This window comes from Pongo pygmaeus, chromosome 1 (assembly GCF_028885625.2).
Source record: "Pongo pygmaeus isolate AG05252 chromosome 1, NHGRI_mPonPyg2-v2.0_pri, whole genome shotgun sequence".
In the NCBI taxonomy this organism is placed as follows: Eukaryota; Metazoa; Chordata; class Mammalia; order Primates; family Hominidae; genus Pongo; species Pongo pygmaeus.
The window spans coordinates 191451276-191468182 of record NC_072373.2 but is presented as its reverse complement, the minus strand read 5'-3'; the positions used below and the strand labels follow the sequence as shown (position 1 = coordinate 191468182).

The 16907-nt window shown below is 42.4% G+C and overlaps 1 protein-coding gene across 8 annotated transcripts in view; it reads left to right on the top strand.

Annotated features, from left to right (window-relative positions):
* The window catches only part of LOC129040038 (microtubule-actin cross-linking factor 1), a 379189-nt gene that overhangs the window by 123494 nt on the left and 238788 nt on the right, over positions 1–16907 (top strand). For 6 of the 8 annotated variants that reach the window (XM_054493938.2, XM_063665707.1, XM_054493981.2 and 3 more), the window contains exon 2: positions 1036–1097. In XM_054493938.2, the coding sequence (XP_054349913.1) occupies positions 1092–1097 (6 nt within the window). In that variant the 5' untranslated portion in view covers positions 1036–1091. Of the gene's footprint in view, positions 1–856; positions 934–1035; positions 1098–16907 lie in introns of those variants that run through there. The other 2 variants (XM_054493945.2, XM_063665708.1) reach the window with 2 other exon arrangements.

Sequence of the window (16907 nt, the reverse complement as noted above, 5' to 3'; positions counted from 1 at the left end):
AATGGTAAGTGCTAAATAGGTATGTTTGGGGAAGGATTAAGGCCCAAAATGTGGCGGTGTGGTGGCTGGACATGAATTGGAGATGAGTGCCAGTGGAGCCAAGTAGGCACAGATGCATTGTCACATATATCTTCATGTATATGTAGAGATGATAAATGAACCAAGTCATCAGGGAAGGCTAAGGTAGATTTGCCATGTGGAAGGGGATAGTCCACAGGGCATGGTCAATGACAGTGAGGATGATTTGAACAAGAGATTATATGGGATGGTGTGGGCTTTCAGAAATAGAAAAGGACCAGGACTGATGGCTCACTGGTCTAGAAATGGCTCTGGGGAATTGGCAGGAGTCGGAGAAAGTAAGTCCTTTACATGATAAGGCCTCTGTGGAGCAGTCATTGTCAAGCATTGACAGTCATGTTTCTGTTAAAGAGGTAAAAAAAAAAAAACTGGAGAAAGAAAGGGAGTTTGCTGCTATGACAGTTAGGAGAAGGTAGAGAGGGAAGAGATGTGCAGTGGGGGTAAACTGGGCAGCTTTGAGAGTTTGATTGTTTTGATAATGGCTGGTAAAGAAATTGGAATGAAGGAATTACTGGGATAGGAGAGGGAGGGAGTTGGGCATTCCTCAAGCAGATCAGCACATGAAGAGTGAAATTTAACCACTGCAATATGTGTGTCCCAAATGCCAAGGCCACCCTGTCTGTTGGTGGTGTCGCGGCTTTGGCTTTTTGAAGCTTGTTGTGAGGGAAGTGGGGAATCAGTCCGCTCCCTGCTCTGCTCAAATTATCGTGCTAAGGAGACTTTGCCATGGTATGATTTTTGAGGCACGTGATGATTCTGTCTAATTTGTAAAGTGACAACGTGATCAGGACCAAAGAGGAAGTTCAGCTAGGCCAAACCTTCCTAAGAAGAAGTCACTGTCCCACAGTTATGTGGGTAAGTTGTTGTAGAGAAACAGAGGTGTGGGCAGGGCAGCAGGGTGGTAACCTGTTACCTGGGTAGCACTAAGCCGTTGTCTTCTCTGTGTTTCCTTTACAGATGAACGGGACCGGGTTCAGAAGAAAACGTTCACCAAGTGGGTCAACAAGCACTTAATGAAGGTAGGGCCCCTTCATATATATGCTGCCCCAGCACCTCTCACTGTTCTCATCTGGATCTGTCATTCCTTCTTTCAGATGGTTTAAATTGCTTGCTGTGTGCTCGAGTCTATGAAGATACACATGTGACTTTTCTTTTCTCTTCTTTTCTTTTTTAATAGAGAAGGGGTCTTGCCATGTTGCTCAGGCTGTTCTCAAACTCCTGGGCTCAAGCAGTCCTACTGCCTCAGCCTCCAAAGTGCTGGGATTACAGGCATGAGCCACCATGCCCAGCTTTTTGAAAACTTAATATAGTCATAATGGCGTGGAAACTTGTATTAATCTGCTTCTTGGTGAAGACAGTATTACCTACCATTACATCAAGAGGCAGAGGCTGAAGATACCGTGGGATGATTTAAAAAATTCAAAGAGCAGGTTACTCCTAGCTTTATACATTACTTTAAAAGCCTGTTTCTTTTTTAAAAAAAATTTATTAATTTATTTTATTTTTTTGTATTTTTTTTTATTATTATTATACTTTAGGTTTTATGTTACATGTGCACAATGTGCAGGTAAGTTACATATGTATACATGTGCCATGCTGGTGCGCTGCACCCACTAACTCGTCATCTAGCATTAGGTATATCTCCCAATGCTATCCCTCCCCCCTCCCCCCACCCCACAACAGTCCCTGAATTAATTTATTTTTAAATAGAGACAGGGTCTCACTGTGTTGCCCAGTGTGGTGTCAAACTCCTGGGCTAAAGTGATCCTCCTACCTCGGCCTCCCAAAGTGTTAGGATTACAGGCGTGAGCCACTACGCCTAGTGTATTTTTATTTTTTAATCTGAATACTATGGAAGGATGATAAAGGGGGATTTTGTCTCTTTCTCTTAAAGTGCATGAATCTTAAATGTTTAACTTGATGAATTTTTACATGAATTTTACCACCAGGTAGTCTGAAATACAGAATATTTCCAGAATGGTTAGGGCTGGATGAAGATTATTATTATCATTATTATTATTTTAAATAGAGGAGAAACCAAAACAGAAGCATGTTAAGACTCACCTAAAGATAATAATAATAATTGTTATATATTAGATATATAAAATATAATAATAATATATTATTATGGTATTATTATTTTAAATAAAAGAGAAACCAAAACAGAGGCATGTTAAGACTCACCTAAAGATAAACAGTATGACTACTGTGGCAGTTAGAATCTGAAAACAAAGTTTTTGAATTATAATAATAATTAGTGCTTCTCTGGGAAAGGGAAAGGTCACCAGTGATCCCTTAATTGCCCTATCCAGTAGCCTAGTTTTATCTTCCTCTTATTTGATTTCTCTGTAGCATTTGATACTGTTGTCTACTCCTTAAAACCCTCTCTTACAATGACTTCTAGAACATTGCTTTTTCCTGAATTACCTCTTTCCTCTATGAATGCCTTTTTTTCTGCCTGTTTCACTGGCTTTTCTTCCTCTGTCTGACTCTTCCATGTTGGTGTTCCCCGGGATCCTAACCTTGGCCATTTTTTGGTTTCGTTCTCTGTATTCTTTTTGGGCAGTCTCATCCATTGTAGCCGCTGGGATTGTTTTGTTGCATGGGATGCAAAGAAACACAAGTAGAAATGGATATGGGATGATCTCACAGAATCTGATGTCTAGATGCAGCTGGGCTTTATGAAAACTAAACAGTTATCAGAAAACTACTCTCACTCTCTTTGTTTTTTGGTTTTTTTTTTTTTGAGACACAGCCTTACCCTGTTGCCCAGGCTGGAGTACAGTGGGAAGATCACAGCTCACTGCAGCCCTAACCTCCTGGGCTCGAGTGATTCTCCCACCTCATCCTCCTGAGTAGCTGGAACTACAGGCATGCATTACCACACCTGGCTAATTTTTAACTTTTTTTGGAGAGATGGGTTCTCACTGTGCTGCCCAGGTCTTTCTTGTTTTTTTGTTGTTGTTGTGTTTTTTTGTTGTTGTTGTTTTTTGAGATGGAGTTTCACTCTTGTTGCCCAGGCTGGAGTACAGTGGCACAATCTCGGCTCACTGCAACCTCCGCCTCCTGGGTTCAAGCAATATTCCTGCCTCAGCCTCCTGAATAGCTGGGATTACGGGCATGCGCCACCACGCCCGGCTAATTTTGTACTTTTAGTAGAGATGGAGTTTCTCCATGTTGGTCAGGCTGGTCTCAAACTCCCGACCTCAGGTGATCCGCCCGCCTCAGCCTCCCAAAGTGCTGGGATTATAGGCATGAGCCACCGTGCCTGGCCAACCCAGGTCTTTCTTGTTTATGGGGCCTTGTGTTCTTTCATTTTACTTCTATGTGCCTCCTATATTCATTTCTCTGCTTTTCTTTTATTGCTATGAGTGAGCCATGGCGGCTGTGCCTCAAACAGTGACGTAAACCCCTGAGGCCACGTGATTCTGAATGCACAAACACAGAAAGTCTGATGGGCTTAGGTCTTCTTTTCCTCCATGGGCCAATTGTCCATCTATAGTTCAGTAAACCGTGGGTAAGGAGGTGATTACATAAATCAAACATGGCTTCTTAGGGCCACTTGTTTAGTGGGTACTGCAGGTTAGCATGATTTTCACACTACAAGATCTGTATAAGGAGGCAGTGATAGAGCCTTTTCTTGGATTCTTGCCTAATCCAAAGGCAAGTATCATGGTGTATTTTACACATTCATCTGTATGTTACCTAGCCATAGCTTTTATTGAACACACCCTAAATTGTTAAGTATTTTCACCATGTAGCTAGTTGTCCAAGTTAGGAACCTATTTGATTCAGTACTGCCTATAATCTCTCCCTTGTTACCAAGTCCAGTCAATCACTTGTAGCTCAGAAAGATTGCATGCATCTGTCTTCTCCTCTCTATCTCTATATCGCTGCTTTTGTTCAGGGCCTCTGTGTCTGTTGCCTTGACCATTATAATAGTTTCCTAATAAAGTTTTCTATAATAACAGTGGTAGTAATAGTATCTTGAAGACTTCCTGTAAATCAGACATATTCTCTGTGTGTGTGTGTGACAGGGTTTACTCTGTTGCCAGGCTAGAGTGCAGTGGTACAATCATAGCTCACTGCAGCCTCCAACTCCCGGGCTTAAGTGATCCTCCCACCACAGCCTCCCAAATAGCTAGGTTTATAGGCACATGCCACTGTGCCTGGCTAATTTTTGTGTGTGTGTTTGTAGAGATGGAGTCTTGGTATGTTGCCCAGGCTTGTCTTGTACTCCTGACCTCAAGCAATCCTCCCGTTTTGGCCTCCCAGTGTCTTGGAATTACAGGCATGAGCCACCATGCCTAGTCCAAATCAGACATTCTATATAGTAAGTCCTTTACATGGATTATTTCATTTAATCCTTCAGTGATCTTATGCTGTGGGTTCTGTTAATATCCCCATTTTATAAATTACTTAGAGAGGGTAAGTAATTTGTTCAAGGTCATGCTGCTAGAAAAAGGCAGAACTGAAATTTTAAAATTCAGGCAACCTAACGTCTAGAAACCATGCTCTTAACCCTTGCAGAACTGGCTCTGGTTGCTGCCTACCTTTCCAGGCTCATAGCACCAAGTTTCCCTCATACCTTGAGTTCTTGCTGAACTATGTGCCATGCTATTTTATGACTCTGTATCTTTGTTCATTCTGCTCCCTGTGCTTGGAATACCTTCGCCAAGTTTGTTCTGCCTGGATAACACAAACTTAACACCTCTTCAATAAGTATTTTCCCAACTTCTCTGATGTGGAACTGACTAACCTTTCTTTGTGCCCCTGACTATACTCCTTATGTGCTTTTGTTAAAGCATCCAGAGTGTTTATATACATGGTGTGTCTTTCAGCTATATTATCACTTGAGGGCAAATATTATGTCTTATTGTTTATAGTGTTAGGACAAAGAAGAAAGAGAGAAGTAAGGAGAAAAGAAATTGTAATTTCCTTTTTTTTTTTTTTTTTTTGGAAATGGAGTCTTGGCTTTGTTGCCCAGCTGGAGTGCAGTGGCACAGTCTCAGCTCACTGCAACGTCTGCCTCCTGGGTTCAAGCGACTCTCCTGCCTCACCCTCCTGAGTAGCTGGAACTACAAGCATGTGCCACCAAAGCCTGGCTAATTTTTGTATTTTTAGTAGAGACAGGGTTTCACCATATTGGCCAGGCTGCTCTCCTGGGCTTGTGATCTGCCTGCCTCGGCCTTCCAAAGTGATGAGATTACAGGCATGAGCCACCGCGTCTAGCCGTGATTTCCTTTTGTAAATTTGTTCCATGGCTACTAGTTGCCTCTAGAGTTTGATGTCACCTAACTCTGTCATGATGTAAAGCACTTTGCAGAGTTTCCAACCTACCTGTCCAGCTTCATTTCTAAGCACTCTGTTTTTTGTAGCTTGCACTATAGCCATGTGAGACAACTCACTGCTCCCTAAACACTGTACTTTCACACCTCCTTGCTTATTTATTTCTCTCCCTAGAATGCACGTCCCAGCCTCCTCTGCCTGACCATCACCCACTTCACCTTCTAGGCCCAGCTCTAGTATCACCTTCCTGAGATTCTGACCTCTGTTCCTCAGATTAAATCAATTGCAACTCCATCTGTATTTCATACTGCCTTGAAGAGATGCCTGTGTGTTCACTCATCGATGTTCTCTGTTACAGTACTCATTGAGGACTGGGATTGTATTATGCTACTTTCTCTGTTAAGTGTTGCACATAGCACATGAGAAGTATCCAATAAGTACTTGTTACCTTGAGTAACTAATATTTCAATAGTTTTATAGCTTATGAAGCACATTCTTATCTGTCTTAATCCTTAAAATAACCCTGAAGTAAGTAAAGGTGTTTTATCCTCTTAATATTAATAGCTAGGGAAAATGAGAATTAGAGGAGTGAAGTGACTTTGCCAAAACGATACAGCTAGTGAGGGATGGAGCTAAGGATCAATCAATCATGAATCTTCTGATCAAAATTACTTGTTCTTTCTGCTAACTATGCCCCCAGCTGATTCTTTTTTTTTTTTTTTTAGACACATACTGATTTTAATTAAACAGAAGGTAAACTCCAGGCATCCATCATCTTTCAGCCTAAAAATTAGCAAAAACTGTTGAAACAAGGCAGTTTTTTCCCCATTATTTCTTACGTTGTGGCTCCAGTTACAAAAAATTTTAATGAAAATGTTAAACATAAAAATAGAAGTTTGAGATGTTAAAAAAAAAGTGTATAAAAAGCCCCAGAAATTTGTCAGCGTTGTTCCTTATTCTACAAAATAGCACCAGTAAGAAGAGTAAAAGGTGTTAAAAACCATTACGACAGCATTTCTGAAATACAGCTTGTCTGAACTCCCGTTCTCCCTAAAAACGACTTCTCATGGAATAAAAAAGGATTTAAAAATCTCCAGAGGGAGCACCGAGCTTTGATTGTAGTTTTCCCTGTTGTCTCTTAGATGAGGGGAAGGTGTGAGAAATGTGCATCTGTCCCTGACTGCTGTCACTGCTTCTGAGTTTAGTAAAAGGATGAGAAATGAAGGTAGCAGACTTCTCGTCTGGGGACCTGTGCCTGTGGAGGGTAGGTCTCTTGGAGAGGGAATGGGTTTGAGGGGGTGTCTTATCTAAGCTCCTTCCTTCACACTCCTCTCCTAGGGAAGAGGGAGATACGGAGGAGCCATACTTGTCTACAAAATATATGGCAGCTTATATTATAGAACTCAGCATACCCCTTCCTGAGCTCCCCAGAGGGTTCTGTTGCAGTCACTGGGAGGGATTTAGCTAAGAGTGGCCCCTGCCCTTGGGTTTGGCCCCCAGCTGATTCTTTCATACCTTGTCTCTAACCGTTGGAGGAACTGAATCAATCCTGCCTTGAGCTTGTCCCCTGAACTTTGTAGTTGAATTCCAGTGCTCTGGCTCCTTGCTGCCTGTTGGTAGCTGATGCTGCCTGTTGGACCTCTGCCTCAGTGCTGTGTGATGACAGGAGGCTCAGGGAGGGAGAAGCTAGAGGAACACATCATAGCATTGTTAGAAATTGGAGGCCCGCCAAAGCTTTACTTAAATGCTTGGTGATTTTTCATCTCTTCCCAGGCCCCTAGCCTTACAGTTTCAATAACATTTGCTCATCTTGGGATATTTCAGAGAGAGATTCACTGCTAATCAGAGTTATTGCTCTAAATTGGAATTATTTGAATTTTGGGCTGAGAATTAGGGATTGGGATTTTTTTTGCAACTCAAGCATCATTTGCTTTGCTCCCCAAGTACACCCCAGATTAATGCCATCTTCGGCAGGTAGACCAACGTAAGGACAAAACCAACCAGGTGGCTAGGCATGGTGGTTCATGCCTGTAATCCCAGCACTCTGGGAGACCGAGGGGGTGGCTCACTTGAGGTCAGGAGTTCGAGACCAGCCAGGCCAACATGGTGAAACCCCATCTCTACTAAAAATACAAAAATTAGCTGGGAGTGGTGGCTGGCGCTTATAATCCCAGCTATTTGGGAGGCTGAGGCAGGAGAATCGCTTGAACCCGGGAGGTGGAGGTTGCAGTGAGCTGAGATTGTGCCACCGCACTCCAGTGTGGGTGACAGAGCGAGACTCTGTCTCAAAAAAAAACAAAACAAAACAAAACCCACCACAAACCAGGTCTCCCAACTTCTAGATTTAGTTGATCTTGGAATCTCTTGGATTCCCTGATAACCTTTTGGGAAACAGCTTACTTTGAGATAAGCAAATTAATTCCTCCTTATTGAGAACACTTCTGATCCAATCTTAAAAGAGATTTGTTAAGGATGTAAGCATCTGAAATAAACAACCTAATTTAGAATGTAAACGTATATATGTAAGAGTTCTGCTTATATACCAGAACCATCAAAAAGAGAAATCTAGGTTTCTAAATGAGGTCTTATTTAAATGATCTATGCCGTATCTCTGGGTGCTGGTAGCTGATAAAGTGTATCCCCCTAAAGAGAACATGAAAGTATGAGCTCCTTAGGAGGGAGAAAAATGCTTTTTCTGATCAGTTCCTGTTGACTTCAGAGGTTAGTAGTTAGAAAGGAAAAGCCCAATATTTAATCTAGCAGATAAAGCAGTTCTTTCCATTTTTGTATATGTAATCTAGAAGCCCCTGGCTTTCCTGGAATTTTAGATAAAATTTCCATATATACGAGCAAAAGTTTTCAAATTTTTAATAACGCTTACAACCCTTCCTTCCGTCCGTCCGTCTTTCTGTCTTAAGAGACAAGGTCTCCCTATGTTCCCTAGGCTGGTCTCAAATTCCTGTGCTCAAGGAATCTTCCTGCTTTGGCCTTCCCGAGTGCTAGGATTACAGGCGTGAGCCACCACACCTGGCCCACTTAACACTTTCTCTATTTCTGTTTGAGACTCTTTAGTTGAATATGGGGTAGCACTGATTACAGTTATTCTGTCCTATACAGCCTCTGTTTTGGCCACATGAGTCAATTCACTGGCTCCCTAATCACTGGGTGGAGCTTCATACTTTTTGCTTATTCATGTCTGTGGGAAATACCAGAATGAGACTGGCAGTGGAGTTTAATTTAAGAAATTGACAAAGTAGTGCTGGTTAGATGCTAAGGAAAGGAGTGTTGCCTTTGTTGCCTACGTGTGACTATATGGTAGTGGTTTGTGGCTGTCTTTGCCTGGACCTGATTTTTTAGGGCTTAATTTCACTCTAAATGCTTCTCAGGTCTACATTTGGGCCTACATTTGGACTTGGGCTTTACTCTGGATTTTCTATTCCCTATGCTTAAGTGCCTGCCTATCAAAGTAAAGCTACCTTTTGTGGATTTTATTTTATTTTTTTGAGACGGAGTTTCGCTCTTGTTGCCCAGGCTGGCATGCAATGGTGCGATCTTGGCTTACCGCAAACCTCCACCACCCGGGTTCAAGCGATTCTCCTGCCTCAGCCTCCCGAGTAGCTGGGATTACAGGCATGTGCCACCACGCCTGGCTAATTTTGTATTTTTAGTAGAGAACGGGGTTTCTTCATGTTGGTCAGGCTGGTCTCGAACTCCTGACCTCAGGTGATCTGCCCATCTTGGCCTCCTAAAGTGCTGGGATTACAGGCGTGAGCCACTGCACCCAGCCTGTGGATTTTAGAATCATCCACATTCTTAGAGAATCTGTTAATCCGGGTTGACCGGTACCACTGTTAGATTCCTCACAATTTAGGGAATTCTCAAAACAGAGATATGATAAAATTCTTATATGCAAAGAACCTCACATTTTGTTCCCCTCCCACCCCCGCTCTCAAACAGGGATTCCCAGCTGCTACTTTTATTCCTTGCATTTAAGCATAGTTCTTTCCAAAGTAAAGAAGTCTAGGACAACTATAACCTGTTTTTTTTTTTTTTAGTATTGGGCTTTTCCTGGAAGACAAATTTGGCCAATGAATCAATATGGGTTTCTGTTTTTACAATTTGGAGATCTGCCATTCAGAAATCTATCTGAAATTACTAGGCTCACTTTCCCTTTCCCTGTATCTTTTAATAAGTGTAGGAGAGAGTAAATAACATACTTTTCTCTTTAAAACTTTCTCCTCTGACCTATATATTGCTCTTCAACATAGTTTGAGTCAAGGAAATTGGGCTGCTTACGTTTCCTTTTAATTGTTTAGAGGAAAGATTTCTAGATCAAGTTTTCAGCAGGTGTCATTACTACGAGGCCAGGCGCAGTGGCTCATGCCTGTAATGTCAGCACTTTGGGAGGCCAAGGTGGGTGAATCACTTGAGGTCAGGCGTTCGAGACCAGCCTTACCAACATGGTGAAACCCCGTCTCTACTAAAAATACAAAAATTAGCCAGGTGTGGTGATGCATGCCCGTAATACCAACTACTTGGGAGGCTGAGGCAGGAGAATCGCTTGAACCTGGGAGGCAGAGGTTGTAGTGAGCTGAGATCACACCACTGCATTCCAGCCTGGGTGACAGAGCGAGACTCCATCTCAAAAAAAAAAAAAAAAAAGAATACTACGTGACAATCCTTGGTCTTTTTTGTGTATGTATGGTGGGGAGGAGGACTCTTATTATTTAAAATTGATAATCTACCCTCCAAGCATCATAGAAGCCTTGTTAAGAGAGTCAGGAGACAATGATGTGGACCCAGCTCTGATACTTTCCAGCTAAATGATCTTATACAAGTTATTTAGCTTCTCTAGGCAATGGTTTTCTCATCTGTAAACTGCGGGTATTAGAATTAAGTAATCTTTAAAGTCCCTTTGGGCTAAGATTAGGATTCCAAGCACTTAAGTGTAACTTATTCCTTTTGTTAAAGCCACTCAGAAATTGAGGGAAGCTGTTTATTTTTTCATAGCTTTAAGCTAATCTTTAAAAAATAGAGGCCGGGTGCAGTGCTCACACCTGTAATCCCAGCACTTTGGGAGGCTGAGGTGGGTGGATCACTTGAGACCAGGAGTTCAAGACCAGCCTGGCCAACATGGCGAAACCTTGTCTCTATTAAAAATACAAAAAAATTAGCTAGGCGTAGCAGCACATGCCTGTAGTCCCAGCTACTCGGGAGGCTAAGGCAGGAGAATCACTTGAATCCAGGAGGCGGATATTGTAATGAGCCGAGATAGCACCACTGCACACCAGCCTGAGCAACAGAGTGAGACTCTGCCTCAGGGGAAAAAAAAAAAAAAAAAAAAAGCAGACAGCAGAGCCCTCCTTGACTTACTAATGCTTGGGCACTAGGGAGGATTGGACTTGGTCTCTCAAAATCTAATTATTCACTAATTTTAAGAAATCACTTTATGGCTGGGTGTGATGGATCAAGCCTGTAATCCCAGCATTTCAGGAGGCTGAGGCTGGCGGCTTGAGGCCAGGAGTTCGAGACTAGCTTGGGCAACATGGCAAAACCCCATCTCTACAAAGAATAGAAAAAACTAGCCAAGCATGGTTGTATGCGCCTTGGGAGACTGAGGTGAGAGGATCACCTGAGCACAGGAAGTCGAGGCTATAGTGAGCTGTGATCACACCACTGCACTCTAGCCTGGGCGATGGAAGTGAGACCCTATCTCCAAAAAAAAAAAAAAAAAAAAAAAAAAACTTTATGGCCAGGCACAGTGGCCCACACCTGTAATCCCAACACTTTGGGAGGCTGAGGTGAGATGATCTCTTGAGGCCAGGAGTTTGAGACTAGCCTGGGTAACATACTGAGACACCATCTTGCCCCCGCAACCCCTGTCTCTATGAACATTCATTTACAAGTTTTTTTCTGGACGTATGTTTTGAGTTCTCTTTAATTACATACCTAGGTGCAGAACTGCTGGGTCGTATGGTAACTTGTGTTTAACCTGTTAGTAACCATCACATTATTTTCGAAAGCAGCTGCACCGTTTTACATCCGCACCAGCAGTGTATGAGGGTTCTAGATTCTCTGCTTTTTTGCTAACACTTATTATCTGTCTTTTATAATATAGACATCCTAGAGAGCGCTAATCACTGCCGTTTTGATTTATATTTTCCTTATGGCTAATGATGTTGAGCATCTTTTCATGTGTTTATTAGCCACTTATATATCTTCTTTGGAGACATTTACTAATTCTGACAATGATTTTCTCAGGGAGTGCAAACAGGCAAGGCCCTGAATTGCAGTTTTTTACTCATTTGTTGACAGAATAGTATAATTATTTGTTAGAAAGAAGCATCCGTATTGATGATTCCTGAACAGTCTTGCTTCAGTTGGCTGCTTCTAAAACTTTTTCTTTTTTTGAGACAGGATCTCACTCTGTTGTCCAGGCTGGAGTGCAGTGGTGTGATAATAGCTCCCTGCAGCTTCAGTCAGCTGGGCTCAAGCAACCCTCCCACCTCAGACTCCTGAGTAGCTGGGACTGTAGGCATGCACCACCACACCTGGCTGACTTTTAAAATTTTTTGTAGAGATGGAGTCTCACCGTGTTGCCCCAACTGGTCTCAAACTCCTGGGCTCAAGTAATCTTCCTGTCTTGGCCTCCCGAAGTGCTGCAATAACATGCTTTAGCCACCGCACCTGGCCTTCTAAATTTTGATGCTTAGTCCACTGGTCATTTTCCTAAGAGATTTGTGGAAAACTTCACAGGCAAACTAGTATGAGCAGAAGAGATGAGGATTTTAGGATGAGATAGATCTGGATTTGATCAGCCTGGCAATTTAGTAGATGTGTGATTTTGGGGATGTTAATTGAGCCCTCCAAATCCCATCTCTGTGTCTGAAAAATTCCTGACACAGAAGCACCCAGTAAATGTTAGCTAGTTCTTTACTCTTCTTTAGGTAGAGCTGTGTCAAGTATGCTTTAGAAACAGACTGTTGTTTTCTTTATTGACAATTTTCCAGGCAAGGAAAAAAAAATCTCTTGGCATTCTCCTCTCCCATTACCTCTCTCTGTATCTCTTTGATAGTTTTATTTATTTATTTTTTATTAAAAAATTTTTTTGTGGGGGACAGAGTCTCACTCTGTTGCTCAGGCTGGAGTGCAGTGGCACAATCTCGGCTCACTGCAACCTCTCCCTCCTGGGTTCAAGCAGTTCTCCTTTCTCAGCCTCCTGAGTAGCTGGAATGTAAGGTGCGCCCCACCACGCCCGGCTAATTTTTGTATTTTTATTTATTTATTTTTTGAGATGGAGTCATGCACTGTCACCCAGGTTGGAGTGCAGTGTCGTGATCTCGGCTCACTGCAACTTCTGCCTCCCAGGTTCAAGTGATTTTCCTGCCTTAGCCTCCTAAGTAGCTGGGATTACAGGTGCCTGCCACCACACCCAGCTAATTTTTTGTATTTTTAGTAGAGATGGGATTTCACTCTGTTGGCCAGGCTGATCTCGAACTCCTGACCTCATGATCCACCTGCCTTGGCCTCCCAAAGTGCTAGGATTACAGGTGTGAGCCACTGCACGCAGCCATTTTTTTTTTTTTTTTGAAACGGAGTCTCGCTCTGTTACCCAGGCTGAAGTGCAGTGGCGCCATCTTGACTCACGGCCACCTCTGCCTCCTGGGTTCAAGCAAATTCTCCTGCCTCATCCTCCCCAGTAGCTAGGATTATAGGCGCATGCCACCATGCCCAGCTAATTTTTGTATTTTTAGTAGAGAAAAGGTTTTGCCATGTTCGCTAGGCTGGTCTCAAACTCCTGACCTCAGGTGATCCGTCTGCCTCGGCTTCCCAAAGTGCTGGGATTACAGGCGTGAGCCACCAGGCCCGGCCAATTTTTGTATATTTAGTAGAGAGGGGGTTTTGCTATGTTGGTCAGGGTGGTCTCCAACTCCTGATCTCAGGTGATCTGCCCACCTCGACCTCCCAAAGTGATGGGATTACAGGCATGAGCCACCGTGCCTGGCCAATTGTTTTATTTTTATAGTTATTTGGTTACTATAGTCAGACAAAGATTGAGAGCCATAATAAGCTAGTTCTCATCTAAATTTCTTATAATATGTACAAGTTTTGCTACCACAGGTATAACACATAACCAGAATTTTGAGAAAGAGACATTAGGGCCTTGGTGTGAAATTAACTTTACATTTCAAGTTGCCTCCTTTGTCTTTTCAGTACTCTGTGATGTTTAATATCTATTGATAAGATGACCTCACTTGGTCCTCAAGACCAACTGCAATTTATTTTTATTATTATTATTTTTGAGATGGAGTCTTGCTCTGTCATCCAGGCTGGAATGCAGTGGTGCGATCTTGGCTCACTGCATCCCCCTCTTGCGTGATTCTCGTGCTTCAGCCTCCTGAGTAGCTGGGACTACAGGCATGTGCCACCATGCACAACTTTTTTGTATTTTTAGTGGAGATGGGGTTTTGTCATGTTGGCCAGGCTTGTCTCAAACTCCCAACCTCAGGTGATCTCCCAGCGTCGGCCTCCCAAATTGCTGGTATTACAGGTGTGAGCCACTGCGCCTGGCAACCGCAATTTATTTAAATATTTATTCAGGCTGGGAGTGGTAGCTCACACCTGTAATCCCAACACTTTGGGAGGCTGAACTGGGAGGATTGTTTGTACCCAGGAGTTCGAGACTAGCCTGGGCAACATGGCAAGACTGTGTCTCAATCAATCAAGCAATATTCATTTATTTATTCATTCATTCATTCAATGTCCTCCTGATTTTTATTCCCTATGTTCAGATCTTATCTATCAAAAATAAATCCCTCATTTAACTTAGTTCTCTTCTTAATCCTTATGTCAAGTATGTAATATTTTCTGACTTTTTAAAAAACCTACCATTAATTTATAATCTGATTTTCACTCTACCATTCTCTTGAGAAATAGTCTCACAAAAGCACTCTTACTTATTTGTAGGAAAGTTAAAAAACTTTCTTAGTCTTTATCCTCCTTGACTTCTGCTGTAGTATTTGATACCAGTGATCATTCCTATCTTGATTACACTTTCTTGTATTTTTGTTTACCTCTTTCACTATTACTGTTTTGTTTTGTCTTTTTCTTCTGTCCTTTGTTGATTGCTTTTCCATTTCCTGCCTTCCAATTTTGGCTGTTCCCTAAGGCTCAGTCCTTAGCACTCTGCTCTTCTATCTTACTCCTAATCCAGAAAGCCCGTTTCCCATGTCTTTAGCCACCACCTCTGTGTATGTGACTTCTAAACTTAAGTTCTCGGCTGACCCAAACTGAATTCTGGTGTTTCCAGCTGCTTCAAGAACATTTCCATTTGTAACTCCTTTGCTGCCATTTTAAATTCAACATATTTAAAATTGAATTTATCAAATCCACTGCCCTTTTAACAAACCTCATGACCTGCCTATTTCTGTTAATGGTGCACTACTGTTGTTCCACACTGCAAACTTGAAACCTTGGGTCTATTTGAGGGAGGGGTTTTCGTTTTTGTTTTTGAGACAAAGTTTCACTCCTGTTGCCCAGGCTGGAGTACAATGGTGTGATCTTGGCTCACTGCAACCTCTGCCTCCCGGGTTCAAGCGATTCTCCTGCCTCAGCCTTCTGAGTAACTGGGATTACAGGTGCCCACGACCACACCCGGCTAATTTTTTGTATTTTTAGTAGAGACGGGGTTTCACCATATTGGCCAGACTGGTCTCGAACTCCTGACCTCAGGTGATCCACCCGCCTCGGCCTCCCAAAGTGCTGAGATTACAGGTGTGAGAGGGAGGGGTTTTGAAATCTTGGAGCCCCTGGTGTGCTGGAGCCAGCTTATGGACTCATGAGAGCCAAGTGTTAAATTTTCAGCAATTTTGTGAGCTGGTTGCTAAACATAGCTTTTTTTTTTTTTTTTTTGAGACTGAGTCTTGCTCTGTTGCCCAAGCTGGTGTGCAATGGTGTGATCTTGGCTCACTGCAACCTCTGTCTCTGAGGTTCAAGGGATTCTCCTGTCTCAGCCTCTCGAGTAGCTGGGATTACAGGTGCATACCACCATGCCCGGCTAATTTTTGTATGTTTAGTAGAGGCGGGGTTTCACCATGTTGGCCAGGCTGGTCTCGAACTCCTGACCTCAAGTGATCTGCCCGCCTCAGCCTCCCAAAGTGCTGGGATTACAGGTGTGAGCCACTGCGCCCAGCCACAGCTATTATTAAAAATTAAATTATGTAAACATACAATTAAATAAATTATATTTAAAATAAATGTAATACACCCTCAAAGCTGTTCATTTCATAATTATTTTGCTGCATGTTAGTATTGTCTGTACTCTTGAGGTTATGTCTGTTGTGTCTCTGTGATGGAAATACTGTACATAATGGTGTGCTACTGTATATTTCTTCCCAACATTGCATTTAGTGATATTATATTAGTAGCTTGAAATTGGTTGTATTGGGAATATTTACATCATGGAAATCAGCAAATTCTACAAGTTTGAGTTAGATGTCTTGTTTTGTTTATTGTTTAGACTTAAGAAAGTGATGGGGAAAATGTTAATATTGCAGATTAAACTTAAAAGCGTGGGCCGGGTGTGGTGGCTCACGCCTGTAATCCCAGCACTTTGGGAGGCTGAGGCAGGTGGATCACAAGGTCAGGAGATTGAGGCCAACATGTGAAACCCCGTCTCTACTAAAAATACAAAAATTAGCTGAGTGTGGTGGTGCACACCTGTAATCCCAGCTACTTGGGAGGCTGAGGCAGGAGAATCACTTGAACTCGGGAGGCAGAGGTTGCAGTGAGCCGAGATTGTGCCACTGCACTCCAGCCTAGTGACAGAGCAAGACTCTGTCTCAAAAAATATATCTATTCTTTCAATTTTTAAAGCTATTTTCCAGTTCATCATGAACCATCTTCCCCAGTTGTATAACGTACCTGTCACCTTCTTATTTCTTTACACACGTACATACAAACACACATACCTTGCGTATGTCCATCTCTATGCCGAGTCTTATGTGGTTTTTCCATCTTCTTTCTACTAAAACATTTGCTAATCCTCCAAGTCTCGTTTCTTCGAGGAAGTCTTTGCGTATGTTTCCATTCTTTGTCTTGTCCAGTTTCTATTCTTATCCTACATTTTTTTTTTTTTTTTTTCAGACAGGGTTAAAAAAGAAACCCCTCATTACAAAAGGGTCTTGGTTTGTCACTCAGGCTGGAGTGCATTGGTGCAATGATACCTTACTGCAGCCTTGAGCCTTAAATTCCTGGGCTCAAGCAGTCCTCCTGTCTCAGCCTCCCAAAGCACTGGTATTACAGGTGTGAGCCACTGCACCTGGCCTCCCCCTCTACTTTCAGAGCTACTTTGAATATTATAATTGGAAAGGACTTTAGTTTTCCACTCAAATGTAAAAATCCCCAAATCCCCAGCCTCTACTCGAAAAATTATAGTAACTAAAATTCTACTACTTCTGAAAGTAGCCCTTTCTAACGTTGTCTGGAAAATTAATATATTAAAAATCAATCTTCCTTATAATTTTCACAAGTCTTCCCAT